General features: G+C 44.2%; 1 protein-coding gene across 5 annotated transcripts in view; it reads left to right on the plus strand.

Annotated features, from left to right (window-relative positions):
* Window positions 1-4,383: 4,383 nt before the first annotated feature.
* EXT2 (exostosin glycosyltransferase 2) overlaps window positions 4,384-20,333 on the plus strand; it is a 132,214-nt gene continuing 116,264 nt past the window's right edge. For 2 of the 5 annotated variants that reach the window (XR_003791483.1, XM_029208303.1), the window contains exons 1-3: window positions 4,384-4,688; window positions 14,602-15,167; window positions 16,108-16,197. Coding sequence is in view for 4 of the 5 variants with exons in the window: in XM_029208303.1 (XP_029064136.1) it covers window positions 14,632-15,167; window positions 16,108-16,197 (626 nt within the window). In the remaining variant the exon portion in view is untranslated. The other 3 variants (XM_029208306.1, XM_029208305.1, XM_029208304.1) reach the window with 3 other exon arrangements.

Here is a 20,333-nt window from a genome sequence, read left to right on the forward strand (position 1 = left end):
TTCAGATGTAACTGCTGATATCTGCAACTTATTTTGAAATGTAGCAAAAAAAATGATGGATCAGCAAATGGACAGACAGACATGTGACAATACTGTAAAATATTAATTGCATAATATAGACAGTAGATATATGGGTATTTGCTGCAAAATTCTTTCCATTTTTTTTTTTTCTTTTTACCTTTCACCCCCTTCACCCATTTCTTCCATCTCTGGCAACTACCATTCTCTTCTCTGTGTCTATAAGCCAGGTTTTTTGTGTGTTTGTTTTGTTTTTTAGATTCCACATATAAGAAAGATCATATGGTGTTTGTATTTCTCTTATTTCACTTAGCAGAATGCCCTCGAGGTCCACCCATGTTGTCACAAATGGCAGGATTCCCTTCTTTTCATGGCTGAATAATATTCCATTCATCTGTCTATAGATACTTAGGTTGTTTCCATATCTTGACTAGTGTGAATAATGCCACAGTGAACATGGGGGTGATGGCTAGCTTTTAATCTCCAAATTTGTTGTTTTTATTTTTATAGTTTTATACAGCCAGTATTTGTTTTGATTTACCTATGAGTTTATCCATTTCATTACTTCTTTACTTCATCTCAGTACTTTCTTCTGGTTTTAATATTCTTTTTCCTGAAATACATCTCTTAAGAAATTCTGTTAGGGTTTACTGATGGTAAATTCTTTCTATCAGTGTATGTCTGAAAATGTGTTTCTTTCGTATTCTTGAAGGATGGTTTCACTAGGTATACAATTGAAATTGACTGCTAGCTTCTTTTGGCACTTTTACCAGTATCTTATGACTTCTGTTTTTTGTTTTTGTTGAGAAGCCCACTGTTAGTCTTATTGTCCATCCATTACCGGTGAACATCTCTGTCCAATAATGGAAGATTCTTAGCGACTGTATCCTTGGAAACTGCTTCTACTGCATTTTCTCTGTTCCCTGTTTCTGGATACATCCTGGGTTTTCTTCCTTTATTCTCCCTCTCTTTCAACCTCCCTGTCCTATATTCCATCTCCTTGTTTTTGCTTGAATCTGCATTCTGGGTAATTTATTCAGATCTATATCTCAGTGTATTAATTGTATCTAATCTGTGGTTTAACTTATGCATTGAATTTTTAATCTCAATTTTTATATTTAGTACTTTTTCAATCTCTTCTGTCTTTGGGGAAAAAACCCATCTTGTTTCTTTCTAATATTTACAGTTCCATCTTGTAAGTCTTTGAGCACCATAAACTTACTTATTTTATGTCTATTTCTCATTATCCGGTTATCTGTAGTTTCTGCAGGTTAAATTTCTGCTGTTTGTAGTTTCTGCTGACTGGTTTATTCTTCATGCGCTTTGTAATTCCAGATTGTGAGTTTATGTTTGTCAGAATCCTGGGCAGCTTGCCTTGAGGGCATGACCCTCCAGAGGGGATTTATGTTTCCTTTGCTTCAAGTTACTCTTTAGGTGGGGAACTTCCTGGACCATGCTGGCAGTATCCATTCAAATCCCACCTTGTTGTGAAGCTTGAAATTAAAGCTTCTCAGCAGAGACTCTTCTTTTCCCATTCTCTGGACAAGACAGACAAGTTTTTTTTTTGGTTTGTTACTGATGTTGAGCAAATTTTTCCAGTCGTCCATCTCAATAGCCTAGCTTTACATGGTTTTCTCCACATCTTCCCATCTTGTATGCCCAAACTGTACCTTCAACACTCAATTTTCTCACTTCACCTTCATTTTTGGCTCCTTGTATATTTTCTTTACTTCTTTTGTGAGCTCAGTATCCATTTGAGAGAGTGTTCATTATATTTGCTCTGGTGTTGATAGGTGTTTTCTGGTCCACCCAGGCTGCCTGCCAGTGTCGTATAAGCTGACCCAACGTGAAATACCACAGAACAATTCTTTCACGGAGTCTTTTTTCTTGGGGAATGTACCTTTCTCCATACTTACAGACTGCTATCGTGTAAAGGAAGTGGTAAAGCTGGCATTCATCTCCACACTAGCAATTGCTCTTCATTGTAAACTCTCTTTCAAAAAAGTGGCTGATGGGGCTTCCCTGGTGGTGCAGTGGTTGAGAGTCCGCCTGCCGATGCAGGGGACACGGGTTCGTGCCCCGGTCCGGGAGGATCCCACGTGCCACGGAGCGGCTGGGCCCGTGAGCCATGGCCGCTGAGCCTGTGCGTCCGGAGCCTGTGCTCCGCAACGGGAGAGGCCACAACAGTGAGAGGCCCCCGTACCGCAAAACAAACAAACAAACAAAAAAACAAAAAGTGGCTGATGATGCCCCTTTCCTTGAAAACCACACGCTTTTTAACGCTCACTTGCACTTCTCCTGGCCACTGGATATGCGGGACTCTGCATGGTCTTTGCTTTCTCCTGTACCTTCAGAGCAAGTAATGAAATGTCTTTCTACAGTCTCTCTTCTAACCACCGACCACAAGTACTTTTCTACCTTCTGAGACTTCAGGTCCTGGCCCACAGTTTTCCTTCTCATTCTTCTCTGCAGTCGCTCTCAGCTGCTTTAGCATCACATAACTTCTAATATCACAGCTTCTATACTTTCTCACCTCCAATTCCTTGCATGGTTTCTACCCCTAGAAATGTAGCCCCACCATTTGAACCATGCTGGTTTAAAAGACACTTGCTCTTTCTGACTGCTTCTCCTTCTTTCTCACATCTGTGCCTTTGCTCATGCTTTTTTTTCTCTGAGGGAATGCCCTCTTCGTCCTCTATTTGTCAAAATCCTAACTGTCCTCCAGGACCAGCAAAAGTGTCAACTCTTGTGTGAGGTCTTCCTACATCTTTCCAGTTGGATGTGATCGCTTTCTGTCTTGAACCCTGTAGCACAGTGGTCCCCAACCTTTTTGGCACCAGGGACTGGTTTTGTGGAAGACAGTTTTTCTACCGACTGGTGGCAACCAGTACCGGCCCGGGGGTTGGGGACCCCTGCTGTAGCATTTTGTGTACATTTTCCTATGCCACTCTCCATCCTCTGCTTTGGTGAATCTTACTTGTGCATTTGTTTTCTTTCTATTGAGCTCCTCCCAGCATCTGGGCACCCTTTATTCATTCAAAAACTACTCATTGAGCACTTCCTATGTGCCAGGCACTATGCATGTTTAGGGTTATAAAAAGTGAATAAGATAGGCAGGTTCTTCAAAGGCTATGCCTAACACGGTTCTTTAACACAGAAAGTCCTCATTTAATGAAAAAATAATTCATTTAAAATGTTTACAGAGAAAGACAAAGAAGAAAGTGAAAATGCTTTCCACTTATCTGTTTCTCAAATGTGGTGTATGTGTGCTAAAATTTCTTATCATTTTTTTGGGGGGGGTGTGGATTTGAAGAGCAGAGCAAATGCTCTCTTAGATGTGGGGAAGCAGAATGTGTTTTCCTGTCTCCAGAATATTCTCATCCCAATCTCTCTGGATCTTTGTTAAGCAGGCATTAACTCACAAGAATATTCTTGGAATCACTGTTGCTGCTGGAAGCCCCAGTGGGTCTCTAGACTTAGAATCATCCCTATGAATATTTAAGTTCTAAGTGACAACTTCCACCAGATGGTGCTGAGGTACAGCTGAGACCAGATGGATCTGGATTCTGCAGCCGTTGTCTGTAAACTGCATAGGCTCAGTGGGGTCATTTCATTAACTTCTCAATAACATCACTGTGCATTTTGATTGAATTTTTTAGACTCCACTTACTGTCTTATGACAGGGGTTTTGCTGTGCATGTAGGAGGCTAGATCATGTAAATAATACAGAAACAAAATGAAAATGAAAGTTTTTCTCCCCCATTTCTACCTCCACAATTAATCCCTCTAAAACTGTTTATTGCTTCTTGAATTATTTCCGAAAAAATGTTATATATAAGTGCCTGAATCTAAGCATCTACATATATATTTTGTCTTGTTTCTGCATACATATATATGTATATTTTATTACATAAAAAGGATCATACTCATCTACTGTTTTAAACCATGTTTTCATATTAACATGTCTTTGAGATTTTTCAATACCAACATACATATTCATTCTCTCATTATTACATTCTAATAATTTATTTTGATTAATATCAAATTTTCCATAGTTTATTTTGGTTGTGTATGGGTTTTCGCTATTATTAGAAACAGTACTGTAATGAATATTTTTGATAAACGTCGTTGAGAGTATCCATAGGGTAAACTCCATACAGAGGGATTGTTGGGGAAAGTTACCTGCATTTTACGTTTAATGGATAACTGCCAAATTCCCTTTCACGAATGTTGCACGCGCATGAATACCGATTATACTAAGACGTTTACATTTTCGTCAGTTTTATAAAGTTTTGTAAGTTAAGCATGGGGCTTAACTTTAATTAATTTCTTTAATTAATTTCTTTAATTACGAACGAGGCTGCGTGTCTATGGATTTCACTGTGGAGCCTGAGTTTCGCCCGCCTACCTGGGAGAAACCCTAAGCGGTGCCTTGACTCCTCCTGTCCAGCAGGGGGCGCGGGCAGGGGCCGCTCGCGCATGCGCAGTGAGCTGGGTGTCAGGCCGCCGAGCCCAGCCGGCCCAGTGTTCCCCGCTAGCTACCGCAGACCCGGCGCAGGCGGCGGCGACCAGCAGCTTCGTGCGATCCCACCCAGGCGGCTGTGGCCAGTGCCCCGCGGCATGAGCCAGTGACCGAGCGCGGGGCCGAGCAGGAGGCAACCGTGGCCGAGGTAAGCGGGGCGCGGAAGGGCCGGGCGGGCCCCCGGTGAGGGTTCGGGCCTCCCCGGGCCGCGGCGGAGTCGGGGCCGAATCGCCGGGGAAGCGCGGACCGCGGGGAGGTCCGAGGGCTGCAAGAGGCCGGCGCCACTCCCGGTGAATTCCCGCTTTGGGTGCGCTTTGATTTCCTCCCCGCCTTCTCCTTCGTCACCCGACCCGCCTAGCACTGTGGTTTCCCACCTGTTTCCTTGCCCACTTCTATTCCCCGTCCGCACCTTTCCTTTTTCCCGGGATCCTGTGGCTTCCTTTTCCGAAGGCCCCACCCTCTGCCGTGACCTCTCTCTGCTGCCAGCTCCTTCCCGCGAGCCACAGGGATCTGCTTTCTCCCGCTGGGATTTTTCAGCTCTGGGTTCTGCCTTGGCCAGTGGCGTCCCGTGCGGTACCAGATGCCCTGGGCAGGACCGGATGCTCTGGTGAGGAGGGTGGCCAGCGGTGTCCGGGCTCTAGGCATCTACCTGAAGCCCAGAGGCACTTGGAGTTTTACTTACTGACGGCGGGAACCAGATCTATGTATACAGTTTTGAGGTTAAAATTACTTGGTGTAACTTATTGGGAAGTGCTAATCTAGAAGGGTCCTTGATTTATCTGTCTGAAGATGTCTTGAAATAGAAATACGTCCATTTAAATTCTTCTTCTAAGTCAATTGAGTGCCCTGAGGACTTAAACGGGACTTAGTTTGTAAATTTCAGAGCTCAAAGGCTATTTACAGTAATAAAATACATGACTCAATTTCTATCACTCCTCACTGCCGCTGACTTAAGCCATCTGGTTGCAAATGCTGGTGTAAATGGATAGATTTGCGTCTGTCAAATTATGCTGGTTAATTGAGGACTGAAAAAGGTGTATCTAATTCAGGCTTTTAAGGGTAATTAGGGGAGGCAGCTTCACATGGGGGTTAGAGAGCCCAGGCTCTGGAGCCAGGCTGCCATTCTCCAGATCCTAGCGTTGGCATTTTCTAGTTGTGTGACATTGGGCAAATTGCTTAGCCTTCCTTGTTACTTTCCCTGTCTGTAAAATGAGGATAATCATAGATTGTCACAGGGCACTGTTAGGAAGATTAGGTTAACGCAGAGCGCTTAAAACAGATCCTGGCATGTAGTGGGTCTGCAGTAAAGTTTAGTTATTGTCAGTAGTTCCTTAGTTATATGCACTGTGTTAATTATAGTATAATTCACACAAAGGGGCACAGGTTTTTGTTTTTTAAATTTGGAATCATTTTTAGGGGTGGTTCGCTATAACATAACTTTAATTGTAAAGGATCCTATCAGGTAAGGCAGTGAATTGCAGATTTTCCTGCTTCGGTTAATATTTGGTTCCTTTGTTTTCAGGAACAGGTGAGTTAAGTTCCAGGGTAGCAGCGGCCCCAAGAGTTCATCTGTGAGGGCTTCTGTAAAAAGGTTAAGAAGATGAGAGTTTGGGACTGAAAACTTTGGACTAAGTGGATTGGACATAGCCTGAAGCACTAAGGAAAGGTTATTCGGGCAAGATTTAGGAATAACTAATTCCAGGAACAGAAAATGCATCTCATCTTGACAGTAGAGTGAGGTTGAAAGATTTTTCCAGTGATTCAGTGCCTGACATCTAGCCGGATGATTCCAGTGTTTTGCAGGGACAGATTTGATGTGCTTTGAGGAGGCTAAAGTTTGTAGGGCTTGTTGTGAAATTCTTATTTTGACCCAGGTTGTGGTATTATATGGAAAAACATTCATTAATAGAAGATTCCTTTTGGTTTGTCCTCTTGGGGAAGCTCAGTGTTAGGGGAGAAGAGGGTGGTCAAGGGTAGGTACAGAAAATTCCATCTGTGAAATTACCTGTCTATTTCCGCCCCCCCCCCTTTGGAAACTAATTCAAGAAAGAAACTGATCAGAGTTCATCACCATATAATAACTCAAAACTTGGGCCTTGAACAGTGTGTGTGCTGACGGAACTGGGAAGTATAGAGACACTCCTTCATTCAACAAACATTTATGTTTACATGGAATGTGTTCTAGACATGATATTAGATGCTGGGAATACTGAGCAGAGATGAAAAACTGATTACAAGAAAATGACCAGTAGAAGAGAGACTTGCAATTACATAACCAATTACTACAATCTGGCAAGTGCTGTAATGAAGCCTGTAAAAGGTACAAGGATGTTCACGGAGAGTTCTCAGTCTCTAAAGCTCGACTTAGTTGGGGGCTGGTTTCTTTTTCACTTAAGGCTTTTCCCCTCATTTCTTTTTTTATTAAGAGTTTTTATTCCACCTCAAGTGCTCGCCATCTCTCTCAGCTGTTCAGCACAGACTTGTGGACGCTCACTTAGCCAGTGTAGGCAAACCTCAGAAATGTGAGTTTATATCCCTGGGAACAGCCCTCAGGTGGGGGGTGGGGGTGGAGCAGGCACGGGATGGATAGGCTTCGGTGGATGAATGTCCTTGAAAGGGACAGTTCTCAGGTGCATTTTTCAGAGGGACCCTAGAAGGGTTGAGCCCCATCTGCCCAGCTCAGTATGGCAGCCAGCACGGTAATGCACCCTCGTGGCTTTCCGTTCTTCTCCAGCTCCTCTCCTTACTCCCTCCCTCTGGCTTTCTGGATTCGTCTTCTGCAAGCTACTTGCACCCAAGCCATTTTTAGTTTGGCAGAACATAAACTAAGGCGGTTGGTACTGGAAGTGGCTCTAGAAAGCAGGTCCTGAGAATAGCGTTGTGAGACTGGAATCGCTCACCCTCAGGTGGCAACCAGGACCCCTTTGCTGGGGGTAGGTGAGGCGTTGATAACCCCTGGTGCCCTCTAGCGTCACTGAGTAGTCAGGCTGACCAGTGGAGGGTTGGGATGAGGTTCGGGTAGAAAGGAAAGCATTGGCTGGCACAGGAACTCTAGCGCTCGAGCAGTGTGTGGACCGTGGTCATGATGACGCTGGTGGAATTGGTTGGCTCTTGTTATCCCCTTAGAGGCCTTAGGTGCGATCAGGCTCAGATCAGCCAGATATCAACTCGGGACGCATTGTGAAAGATAGAACTCCATGGCACCGTTTCCTGCAGCTGGAGGGCAGACTGTGTTGAAAATCAGGCCCAGAATTTAATCGTAATTATGGCTGAACTGCAAAGGAAGCTGAGTGCACGGCCTTGACAGGCTTCTTCTGCTGAAGTCAGGGCCATGATAGGGAAGAAGTGGGACTGTGAGTCTTAGGATGGAGATTTTGGGTGGAGGCGTTGAGGACTGAACTCCCAGATTTCCTAGATCCTCTGGGCCAGCAGAAGTCTCTCTCTCCATTGCTGAGAAGAAGCGCTCCTCACCTGGCACTATGCAGAGGCTTCCCTGGAGGTGGATACTTTGCAAGGTAGTGCTTCTCCTCGTCAACATTGCCCGTCCCCTGCCCTCAGATCTCAGCACTGCCTAAGTGGGGAAGTACAGCCCCTGCTGCTGGGGTGATAGCTGTTGTACTGGAAGAGCTGCAGGACCTGGCTCGTGTGGACCAGCAGGAACTGGAGGGACACACGGGAATGAATCTTGAGGGTGTCAGACCAAAAGTGGGGTCGCGGTGGACTGTGAAGCCAAGTGGGAGTGACTCTTGGGAGGATTCTCTCCTGATTCAGGGTTTCGTGGCCTTGAAGAGACAAGCTGGTCCTGATGTGCTGCTGGGCAGGCTCCTGGAACCTTGGATATGACTGTGATACCATTGGTTCTCAACTGAGGGCCAGTTTGCCTCCCCAGGGGGTATTTGGCAATGTCTGGATGTATTTTTAGTTGTCACAACTAGGGGTTGCTTCTGGCTTCTCTTGCTTAGAGACCAGGGATGCTACTAAACGTTCTGCATTGTACAGAACAGCTCCCCACAGAAAAGAATCGTTTGGCCCAAAATGTCACTAGTTCTGAGCTTGAGAAACCCTAGTCTGGAGTAAATGAGGTAAAGGTGCCAGAGCTGTGTTGGCAGAATATTAGGGTGGGGGTCAGAAGGTTCAGGGAGGTGGAGATTTGAAATAGATTTATTACTTGAGGCCAGAGGTGCATTTCCTGTTCCCCGGAGGGCGTTCTCCCTTCCCTCTGGTAATATGGAACCGCAGGGAGGGGACCAGCACGTTTGAGAAGCTCAGCATTGATTCTCCTCCATAGGCCAGGATTGACCTTATGAGATTTGACCATGGAGCTGGGTTCCCAAGTATCAATGAGGATGATAGGATTCTGAAGTGGCAGAAGCCAGGTGGTGGCACTAACCATCAGAGGCAAGGTAGACACAATATCCATAACAAGCAGTGAGGCTTGACTCGAAACCAGTGTGTCTGGACCCACTGTGATGCTAAGAGAGCCTGGCATTCCTATAGAGGGTATAGATGGGCAGCCAACTAGGGTATTGTTTCACGGTATAACCAGAAAAAAAAAAAAATCAACAGATGACAAGTAGAAGGCTGATGTCAGCTGCTGCAGTGGAAGAATCACTATCACCTAGTTTTCAGATGTGAGCCAGCTCTCAGACCTGTATCCCGTGGATTGAGGGGGAGGCTGGATCTCTTTGAAGAAGAACTTTGCAACATCCCTGAAAGTATAGACAGATGTTTCCCGAGTCCTTCCTCAAGGGAACTGTAGGTCTTTATCAGACTTGTGGTACATCAAGGAAAGGAGAATATCCAGACCTTCTGAGGGCTGTTAAGTACAGGGTCAGAGCTGATAATAATACCAGGCAACCTGCAAGCAATGGTGGATAGGAGTTTGCAGATAAATGACCTGGCCTCTCCTCCTTCTGAGGGACATGGTGTAGTTTGCACGGTTCTTCAGAGGGTTCCTAAAGAGCCCCTGTTACCCAGCTTAATAACACACTCCTACTGGCTTTCCCTGCTTCCCTGTCTCTCTTCTTGCTCTGTTCTCTAGCTCCCAAGTAAAACTGCCTGCACCCCCATCCTCATCTCTGGTTCTTTTTGGGGGGTTAATTATGGGGGGACTCAAACTGTGACAGGTACAAAGCAAAATGTGATGCCTAGGACTCTAACATAGTGGGTGTCAGCCTCTCTTCTTTCCAGCCCTCCTGATGCCCCCTTGGGACTGTGGAGCCAGGTCATGCTCCTACTCTTGGAGTTCCTGTGGCTCCAGGTCACCACCAGCATTTGGTGGTGTTTGGTGCTGACCTTCTGCCATGCCGGTGGGTAGAAGATGTCTTGCTGTTTTATTGCCATACTTTTCCTGTCCATTAATTAGAATAAACATCTTTTCAGGTGTTTATGTGCCATTTTGTGGGCTCTTCTGTGACATTCTTGTTTAAGTCTTTAGTTTTCTGTTGTTTGTTTGTTTTGGCTTTTCTGTTTTTTTCTTACTACTTTGTAGGAGCTCTTTATTCTGGTTGCTAGTTAGTCCTTATTGGTTACCTGTATTGCAAATATCTTCTAGTTTATAGCCTGTCTTTTTACTTCCTTACGATGCCTTTTGATGAATAGAAATTCCTAATTGTAACACTGAATTTATTATTTTATCTTTTTGTGATTTGCGTTTCATTTTGGAAATCATTCTCTGCCTGGAGTTCACAGGTATTCTCTCTTGTGCTCTAAATATCTTAGTTTTGCCTGTTACGTATAGCTCTTTAATCTGCCTTGAATAGATTTCCTCCCCTCTGGCTGCTTTTAATATTTTTCTTTGGCTTTCTTTTTAGTGGTTTTACTTTGACATATCTCGTTGGTTTTTGTCTTGTTTTTGTTTTTTTTGTATATATTGTACTTGGAGTTGAGCATCTTGAATCTGTGAGTTGATATATTTCATTATGTTTGGAAGAACTTGACAGCTGGATTTTTGTGTCTACTTCTGCCTTCAGTCTGTGCATTATCACACATCACGTAGCTTCTGGCAAATGGAAGGTGAAAAAATAATGTCAGCGTTATTATAAAAATAGTTCAGATCCTTTGAAAGGGTCTTGGGGACCCCCTGGAGCCCCCAGACTGTATTTTGAGAATCACTGGTCTAAGATTTTTGGTATTAGTGTTATACTAGCCTCCTAAAGTAGGTCAGGAAATGTTTCTTCTTTTTTCCGAACTTTGTGTAAAATTGGAATTATTGTTTCTTGACTGTTTGGTAGAACTTGGAAAATCTTTTGGATCTGGAATTTTCTTTATAGGAAGATTTTTTAAACTTTTGATTCAGTTTCTTTAATGTTATAGAGCTTTCCAGGTTTGCTGTTTCTCCTTGAGACTGTTTTAATAAGGTATATTTTTTTAAAGAATTTCTCCGTTTCATTTAAATTTTCAAATATTTTGGTATAAGTTCATTGATACCATCTCATCTTTTAAATACATGCAGTATTTAGAGTTATGGGCCCCTTTTCATTCTAGTATTTATTTGTGCTTTATTTTCTCTTTATCTTGATTAATCTTACCAGAATTATGTCAAATGTCAATTTCTTTCTTTCTTTTTTTTTTTTTAAGAAGATGTTGGGGGTAGGAGTTTATTTATTTATTTATGGCTGTGTTGGGTCTTTGTTTCTGTGTGAGGGCTTTCTCTAGTTGCGGCAAGCGGGGGCCACTCTTCATCGCGGTGCGCGGGCCTCTCACTATCGTGGCCTCTCTTGTTGCGGAGCACAGGCTCCAGACGCGTAGGCTCAGTAGTTGTGGCTCACGGGCCTAGTTGCTCCGCGGCATGTGGGATCCTCCTAGACCAGGGCTCGAACCCGTGTCCCCTGCATTGGCAGGCAGATTCTCAACCACTGTGCCACCAGGGAAGCCCAAATGTCAATTTCTTTAGTCTTTTTTAAAAAAAGTTTAGCTTTGTTGATCCTATTTGGGTTTTAATTAATTAATTTCTGTGCTTTTATTTATTAATTCCTTCTATTATCTTTGGATTTATTTTGTTGTGGTAATGTCTTTTTTTATAATCTGGAGCTCATGAAAATTGTAAAGGTCATATGTGGATACTACCTTTGTGGATTATTGCTCTAGTAGGTTATGGCCAGTATTTTTAAGAAGCAATAGGATAATAGAAGAACACAGTGTTCATCACATGTTCTGTGGCTAATACTATGTACTAAGGTTAAACATTGTTTTGTGAAAATAGTGTTTTGTGAAATATTTCAGATATTATACATACACATCTATGTCTGTATTGGGTCATAATATAAAATGTTGTCTTATAGGTTTTAGTTTAAAAAAAGTTTTAAAAGCTACTGTGCCCTGGTGGCGCAGTGGTTAAGAATCCGCCTGCCAGTGCAGGGGACACAGGTTCGAGCCCTGGTCTGGGAAGATGGCACATGCTGTGGGGCAACTAATCCCGTGTGCCACAACTACTGAGCCTGCGTGCCACACTAGTGAAGCCCACACGCCTAGAGCCCGTGCTCCGCAACAAGAGAAGCCACCGCACTGCAATGAAGAGTAGCCACTGCTCGCCGCAACTAGATAAAGTCCGCATGCAGCAACAAAGACCCAACACAGCCAAAAATAAATAAATAAAATAAATTTAAAGAGAAAAAAGCTACTATGTTAAATGGTAGTTTGTCTAACATTAGTGAAGATTTCAAACCTAGCTGCATAAAATAAACATGCAAGGGGCTTGCTAAATCGGTAGATTCTTTGACCTTATTTTAGACCTACTAATACAACCCTCCAGTGCTGGGGCCAAGGACTCTGTGTTTTAACAAGCTCTCCCTGTGTGATTCTTAGCATTTGGGTGTTTGCGAACCCCTGATTCAGGATATAGATACACCTTGAGAGCCTGTTGGGCAGTTCTGGCATGTGGTATATGGAGAGTGCAGCTCCTTGCGTGCATTTGTCCCAAGACCTCTTTTCTAGCTCCAGGAGAGATACATGGAGAGAAGGAAAATGATAGGGTGGGCCTGGTGGTAAGTAGGGGTTGGGGGCAGGCTAGGAACACCCTGTTCATCGTTAGAATGACAGAAAAAGTGAAATAGCTCTTGTGCCTGCATTTCTGTCATGGAATCCATTAGTATATATTGAATGGCTAATGTATATACCCCAAAGATGATAATCTTTAAGCTTACAATGTATGAACTTTCATATATTAGTCCATGACAAGCACATTTCTTTTTTTGTTTTTTTGTTTTGGTGGTACGCGGGCCTCTCACTGTTGTGGCCTCTCCCGTCGTGGAGCACAGGCTCCGGACGCGCAGGCTCAGCGGCCATGGCTCACGGGCCCGGCTGCTCCGCGGCATGTGGGATCTTCCTGGACCGGGGCACGAACCTGTGTCCCCTGCATCGGCAGGCGGACTCTCAACCACTGCACCACCAGGGAAGCCCACAAGCACATTTCTTGATATGTTCCAGATCATGGTCTCAGAGAGATACACGTTGAAATCATTCATGACCATTCAGCACATTTTACCCAAAAAGCTGATAATGATTGCAACAGTCAAGGCTTGGCGAGACCCTGCTGGCTAGGAAGGAAGCAGTCTTACAGTGTGGGCATGATTGGGGAGAACTCCGTTTAGCTGTAGTGCAAATGGTTGATAAACCTTAAGATAGACCTCTATGAGCTTTTCAGTTATTTCCCTTTATATTAATAGCTTTTCCGAATGAGGCCATTTTGAAGATCGGGATTTTGACATGTGGAATGCTGAAGTCCTCAAGTCTCTTGTTGCAGTAACGTGTCTGTGCCAGATGATGCAGTCACACTCAAGGCTTTACCCTCCCCACACGGTAGCTAGGCATCAGGTGTCGGGCTTGTTTGGTAAGGATCTTAATTTGTGCTCTACAGGGGGACTCTGCATTTTCAGCTGAGGACTAAGGATTTTCTTTGTATCTGTCAATGATGCTTATTGGCTCTTTATCTATTGCTACATAACAAACCACCTCAAAACTTACAGACAGCCACAGCAACAGCCATCATGTATTTGCTCGGGATTCTGCCATCTCTACAGAGCTTGGCGGGGCTGGTTCATGTTTGCTTCACATAGTTTCCCCTGGGGTCTTCCTGAGGTTGCCCTAAGCTGGGAGCTCAGCTTCCTTATAACGTGGCGGCTGGCTTCCATCGGCTACAGGGTCTCTTAAGTCTTGGACTCAGAAGCCCCAGAATCTCACTTCGGCCACGTTCTTTTGGTCAAACAGGTCACAAGGCTAGCCCGAATTCAGGGGGAAGGGAAAGAGATTCCACCTTTTGGTTGGACGAGTGGCGTGCACCTTCACCAGTGGGAAGAATTGTTGGCATCAATCTTTAGAAGTGGACCTACCTCATTGGCCTTTCTTTTCCTCCCTCCACCTCTCCTTTCCTCCTTCCCTGTTTCTTCATTTCTCCCTTCCATCTAAATGTGTCAACTATCCCTTTATTATAAAACATCAGTATATATTTTATTTAAAGATTAATCTTCTCTAATACCCCTTGGCCTTTTCTTGATGTTTTCTTAGTGGTGTTTTTACATTCCGCATTTTGTTACGGTTTTGTGTCTCATTAGCATATAAATTCCTCTAAGGTAGGTTTTCACTTTCTTCTTTGTTTAGGTCCTCTATGAGGGTTGAATGAATGAATGAAAACAGACTTTAGTACAATGAACGAAACCTCAGTTTGTCCAGATGAAGCATCAGTTTATGTTAGGCAGGTATTTGAAAGCAAAATAAAGCAACTGTCTTCAGCTGTTGCACTTTTGACTTTTCTTCCTTGGTCAGTACCCCTCTTCCTAGGTCCCACGCATTTACCAGCGTATGCTTTCAGAGAATATATATCTATAGAATATAGTAATATTTTTACATTATGTTAACAGTATGTATATTAAGTATATAATATTAAATACATCATATTCTCATATGTACACATTTATTTATTTATAAGACAGGTCAAAAATCCCTTTTCATTATTTCATCAGACCACTTAAGGAAAAGAGGTAGATTCAAAGTTGAACAGTCCTTTCAAGTGTCATCTGCCACCCTAAAAACTTCACTCTTCTCTCTTCTCCCCTGGTAACCAGGAGTGTGAGGAAGAGGCTCTCTGGGTCATTATGTGTGCCTCGGTCAAGTACAACATCCGGGGTCCTGCCCTCATCCCGAGAATGAAGACCAAGCACCGCATCTACTACATCACCCTCTTCTCCATCGTCCTGTTGGGCCTCATCGCCACGGGCATGTTTCAGTTCTGGCCGCACTCCATCGAGTCCTCGAGCGACTGGAGCGTGCAGAAGCGCAGCATCCGCGACGTGCCGGTGGTCAGGCTGCCGGCCGACAGCCCCGTCCCCGAGCGTGGCGACCTCAGCTGCAGAATGCACACATGTTTCGACGTCTACCGCTGTGGCTTCAACCCCAAGAACAAGATCAAGGTGTACATTTACTCTCTGAAAAAGTATGTGGATGATGCGGGTGTCCCAGTGAGCAGCACCATCTCCCAGGAGTACAACGAGCTGCTCACGGCCGTCGCAGACAGCGACTACTACACCGAGGACATCGCCCGGGCCTGCCTGTTCATCCCGTCCATCGACCTGCTCAACCAGAACGCGCTCCGCGTGAAGGAGACGGCGCAGGCGCTGGCCCAGCTCTCCAGGTATCACAGCAGGTCTTCCAGGAACTAGAGGGAAGGAGGGACAGAGCCAGTGGTTCTCTTGAGCTGGTGTCCAGCTGCCTGCTTGTCTCTTATCTCATATGGGGGTGAGTGGATGAGCGACTGACTTGTGGGAGGACCGGTGCTTTGGGCACCTGGCCTCTGTACCACCCTCCTGTGCCACTGCTGTGGGTTCCCAGCCTCTTAACGTTTAGAAGCTAAGGATGCTTCCCATGCTTTTCCTTTTAAATTTAAGCACTTTTTTCCCTTCTTTATAACTCACATAATGTACATTCACTATAAAAAGTCTGAAAATACAGGTAAGCAAAAAGAAGAAAGTAAGGTTCATTCCATAAGCCTGCCTCTAAGAGATAATCATTAATATTTTGCTGTTACTTTTCAGTCATTTTTGTATAAAACATAGGCATGTATGTATACATTTTTGTATAAAGTATATATACATATGCATGTGTATATAACATTTTTGTTCAGAATGGGATCACACAGCAAAACACGTTCTCTTGCTGCCTTTTTCCCTTCATTTATCATGAATGTATTTCCAGATAATTTCATCTTCATCTGTCGGTTCTACATGACTTTAAGGGCTGCATAGTATTCCATTTTGTACATGTTCCCTAATGTATTTAACCGGCCTTCTGTTTATTTATTTTTTGTTTCTGTAACCAAATGGTGAACACTCAGGTAGCGTTCAGGTTTTCATTAGCATAAGCAGATCTGTAGTGGACAAGCTTGGAGTGCACATCCCCCAGCTTTACTTTCAAGGAGCCAGGCCAGTGCCTGATGCACTGTTGGGATCTCCAGGCACTCCTGAGAAGAGGCCCTATTATGGGTTGGGGAGACTACTTGTCATCCAGAAGCTGACTTGTCTTTGTTTCTTCATAGTTGATGTGTGAATTCTCCTACATGTTTAATTTCTTAATAGGTGGGATCGAGGAACCAATCACCTCTTGTTCAACATGTTGCCTGGAGGTCCCCCAGATTATAACACGGCCCTGGATGTCCCCAGAGACAGGTAGGTGTATTTGGGGCTGTCCCCGTGTTAGGGTTCTGAGGATTAAGTAAATGCAAGACCCTTTCGTTCATGAGAAATCGTATTTCTCAGCCCACTGGGACGTACTTTGTAACCAGAATTGTTTGTTAAAGTGGAGAATTGTCCTAGGCCTTTTCCTCCTCAAGACCTAGAAGCATCAGACCTGCCTAAGTCTGTTGGAAACCAGTTGGAGCTTAGGTTCCAGCGGGGCATCTTAAAAGTTTGTCTTGTCTTCCTAGTCTGGGTTGTGCTCTCCCGAGCGTAACCTCCCCTCCAGCCCCCACAGGGCCTGGTTCCTCACTGGCTTGTGTCAGCTTTCTCTGCATTTGGGAGCATTTTCCAGAAGTAGAGTCGCAGCTACTGAGGGGAGAGGGCGTGGCTGTGTGATTGGAGCCTGTAACATCCAGGGAATGAGGGTACTCTGAGTACCATTTACTCTCTGTTGTTTCAGTTAGTGGGCTTCTTTCCTTCCTTCCTAATAACACTTCCGAACAGGCAGATCCCGTGTGGGGCGGCCATGACGTCACGACTGCAGTTGGAGCTCGCTTACTGTGTATTGGCCCTTTTGTGCATTGACTGCACCACTTCCTGCAAAACTCAGGAGGGAGGTGCCGCTTAAGGTTCCTCTCCTATCACTGGGTTCAAGGCTCTGAAGAGAGCAGAAAGTTTGGGCCCAACATGTGGGTCCGGGGCAATACTCAAGGTAGAGGATTACTGTAAGTTCATATATGAACTCATTTATAACTAACTTTATTACAGTTGATGTTTAACTCTTAAAAAATCATTGTTACTGAAAAAGGTGAGGCCAGCTGTGGGAGGCCAGCATTGTCATTTATGAAAATCTACACTTAGTACTGCTTTTCCCCAGAAGATTAAATCTAAGCCCTCTTTGCTTTAAGTGATTATCTAGAGTCAGTATTGAGTTTCTATCTGGAAATACAATTATCACTGGAAAAGACACACCCCAGGACCATTCCTCAGCTTTGGTGTAGAAACCATTTTGGACGATAGAGGGCAGCCAGGCCACACAAATTCTGTAGAAACCATCTAAACACAAGGTGATCCCTGATTTGGCTCTCAGCCCCAGTGTTCCTGAGTGGGCTGCTGTTTTATGCGTTTGGTTATTCTGGGAAAATGAAATACTTTAGAGGATAGAGAAGGGAAGGGAAAGAGCTGTTAGGAATGCAATGTCTTCACCTGCGGTTCTGTTTTTTTTTTTTTTTTTTGTTTTTCCAGTATGCGGGCCTCTCACTGCTGTGGCCTCTCCTGTTGCGGAGCACAGGCTCCGGACACACAGGCTCAGCGGCCATGGCTCACGGGCCCAGCCGCTCTGCGGCATGTGGGATCTTCCCGGACCGGGGCACGAACCCGTGTCCCCTGCATCGGCAGGCGGACTCTCAACCACTGCACCACCAGGGAAGCCCCTCTGGGTTTGTTTTGAGAAGGGCTTATTTCTGTTTGGGACATTTCACTTTTGCTGACATTTTGGTATATGTATCTGCATGGGAGAAGTATTTTATTTTTATCAAGTGCACACGTTTAAAAGGGGTTTCATTTCTCTGCAGCAAAGTGTCAAGTAATCAGAGAGTGTAAGTCCTTGCTGGTACTTAGGTGTTAAGGGTCAGGAAGGTTAAATCGTTTTCCCTGTGCATGTGTTTTTTGTAAGTGATTATAGGCAATCCTGTAGCAAGTAATGAATCATCATATAGTCCTCCTTTATCTTTCCATGGGAGAAATATCGTTTTGAAGCCTAGGTAGTCTTCTGGGTGGGGTAAGGATAGTAGATTTGTTTGTTAATTTTTCTTATCCTTTGTCCTTGCTTCTGGATTCAGAGGCAAGAACCATGAGTGTAGAATGGTTTTAGCAGGAGCTGCACATCTGATTATTCAGAAATTAGAAAACAGGCTAGATTAGACTGTTTCTAAGATTCCCCTGAAATCTAAAGTCCTAGGTGTGATTATTTAAGAATTACTTGACTCAGGGAAATGCAAGGACCAGGACTGAAGCAAATGTCAGCTCAGAAAATACATCTTTTATGCTGTTTGAATCTGTTTTTCTCTCTCAGATTTTAAAAATCCTATGCATGATACACATATACCTTCTTGGTACAAGATTGGAACAATATGCAAGGGTACGAAGAGTAAAATGTAAAAGTATGCTTTCAAATCCTCCTCTTTTTACTCTATTACTGAGAGGTAATCACTGTTATCAAACACTGTGTATTTTTCGAGTCTTTATTTGATGGATTTATAGTCAAACACACACATGTATATATTCACATACCCATTTTATTTTAAGTCAAATGACAGCAAATTGTACCTCTTCAATGTCTGACTTTACTGATCTTTGTTTTCTCAGACACATTCTGTAATTTTATTACTACCTTAGATTTTTGTTATCCTTTCTTTGCACGTATCGCTCACAAATTTCTACTTTCGTATGGGTGTATATTTATTTAAACTTCTTATGGAAACTTTTCAACTTATATAAAAGAAGAGAAACCAGTACAGTGAGCCCCACATACCCACTGTCCAGCTGTGATGTCGTCAACTTGATTTATCTGTATTCCTACCTACCCCTCACTAGATTATCTAGGAGCAAATCCCAGATGTTATATCATTACATCTGTAAACATTTCATTTGAGGCTCTGCATAAGAGCTTTTTAAAAAATGTAACTACAGGGACTTCCCTGATGGCACAGTGGTTAAGAATCCGCTTGCCAATGCAGGGGACATGGGTTTGAGCCCTGGTCCGGGAAGATCCCACATGCCGCGGAGCAACTAAGTCCGTGCGCCACGACTACTGAGCCTGCGCTCTAGAGCCCGTGAGCCACAACTGCTGAGCCCACGTGCCACAACTACTGAAGCCAGCGCACCTAGAGCCCGTGCTCCGCAACAAGAGAAGCCACCACAATGAGAAGCCCGCGCACCGCAGCGAAGAGTAGCGCCGCAACTAGAGTAAGCCCACGCACAGCAACGAAGACCCAATGCGGCCAAAAATATATATATATATATAACTACAGTACTATTATCATACCTAAAAAAATTAACAGTAGTTCTTTAATACCACCAGATATTCACCAAATATCTAGCCATTGCTCAAATGTACTTGTCTCATAATTTTTTTTTTTTTTTTTAGTTTGAGTCAGTAAACAAACAAGGATAATCAATAGAATTGGTCAGTTTCACTTTTTGCAAACCCTAAAACGTGAAGCTTTATATATGAGGAATTTGCAGGCCTGATTAAAAGGAAGCAAAAGATACACTTGCAGACGAACTGTGTTCAGGCTCTGTGAATACTCACATGGGAGGAGGCGAGCTGTGAGAGTGTCTGGGAAAGACCCAGCGTAGGGATGCTGAGTCCGCGAGGCCAGGCTGAGAGGAGGAGGGTCGGTGATGTCCCCGAGTCAGGAAGTCCCGGAAAATGCTGAAGGTTCTGGTGACACTTCCAGTGATAGAGCGCCTGGTGTGAGTGTGGTCATCATAGTAATGCTTTCTTAGCTGCAAGGTTTTGTTCAGTCTCTTGCGGCTTTGGAACGGATCTCTGATTTGGGGATACATAATGGGAAAACAGAATGTGCTTCTCAGAAATTTACTTTTCAGTCAATGTAAAACATGTGTTCTGTAAAACAAGGGAGGCTTACAATTTTTTCTCCATTATAATGTTAGGGAAAGCTTGGCAGAAGAAGATACAGTGACTTCAAGTTGAAGTCTTAGCAGCAGGGCCGGTGTGCGGCTTGTTTGACTAATTGCAGCGGTGACTCTTCCTGAGATCACACACCAGATTGCACATGTGTGATCTGTGGCAGGAGACATGCTTCGGGTTGCATGCTTTCCTCCTACCAGTGCTTAACCCCCTCCCTTACCCTCGGGGCTCCGGTGACAGAGTAACAGTAAAAGTTGGCATCATGTACACCTGCTTCCTTTCTCACTACAGACGCATGCTCCTGTCCTCTGGGGTGTGGGTGTAATTACCTCATCACCCACTGCCCTGGCTTACCTGGACTGCTTGGTGCCTGTATATCGGATCAGTGTTTGCTTCTCTGCACATAGGTTGTGGGGACCCATGCAGTCTGCTTGCCATCATGGTCATGGAACCCACCCAGATTCATGTTGGA

Source organism: Monodon monoceros, unplaced genomic scaffold (genome assembly GCF_005190385.1).
Source record: "Monodon monoceros isolate NGI ecotype Baffin Bay Population unplaced genomic scaffold, NGI_Narwhal_1 Super_Scaffold_7, whole genome shotgun sequence".
NCBI lineage: Eukaryota > Metazoa > Chordata > Mammalia > Artiodactyla > Monodontidae > Monodon > Monodon monoceros.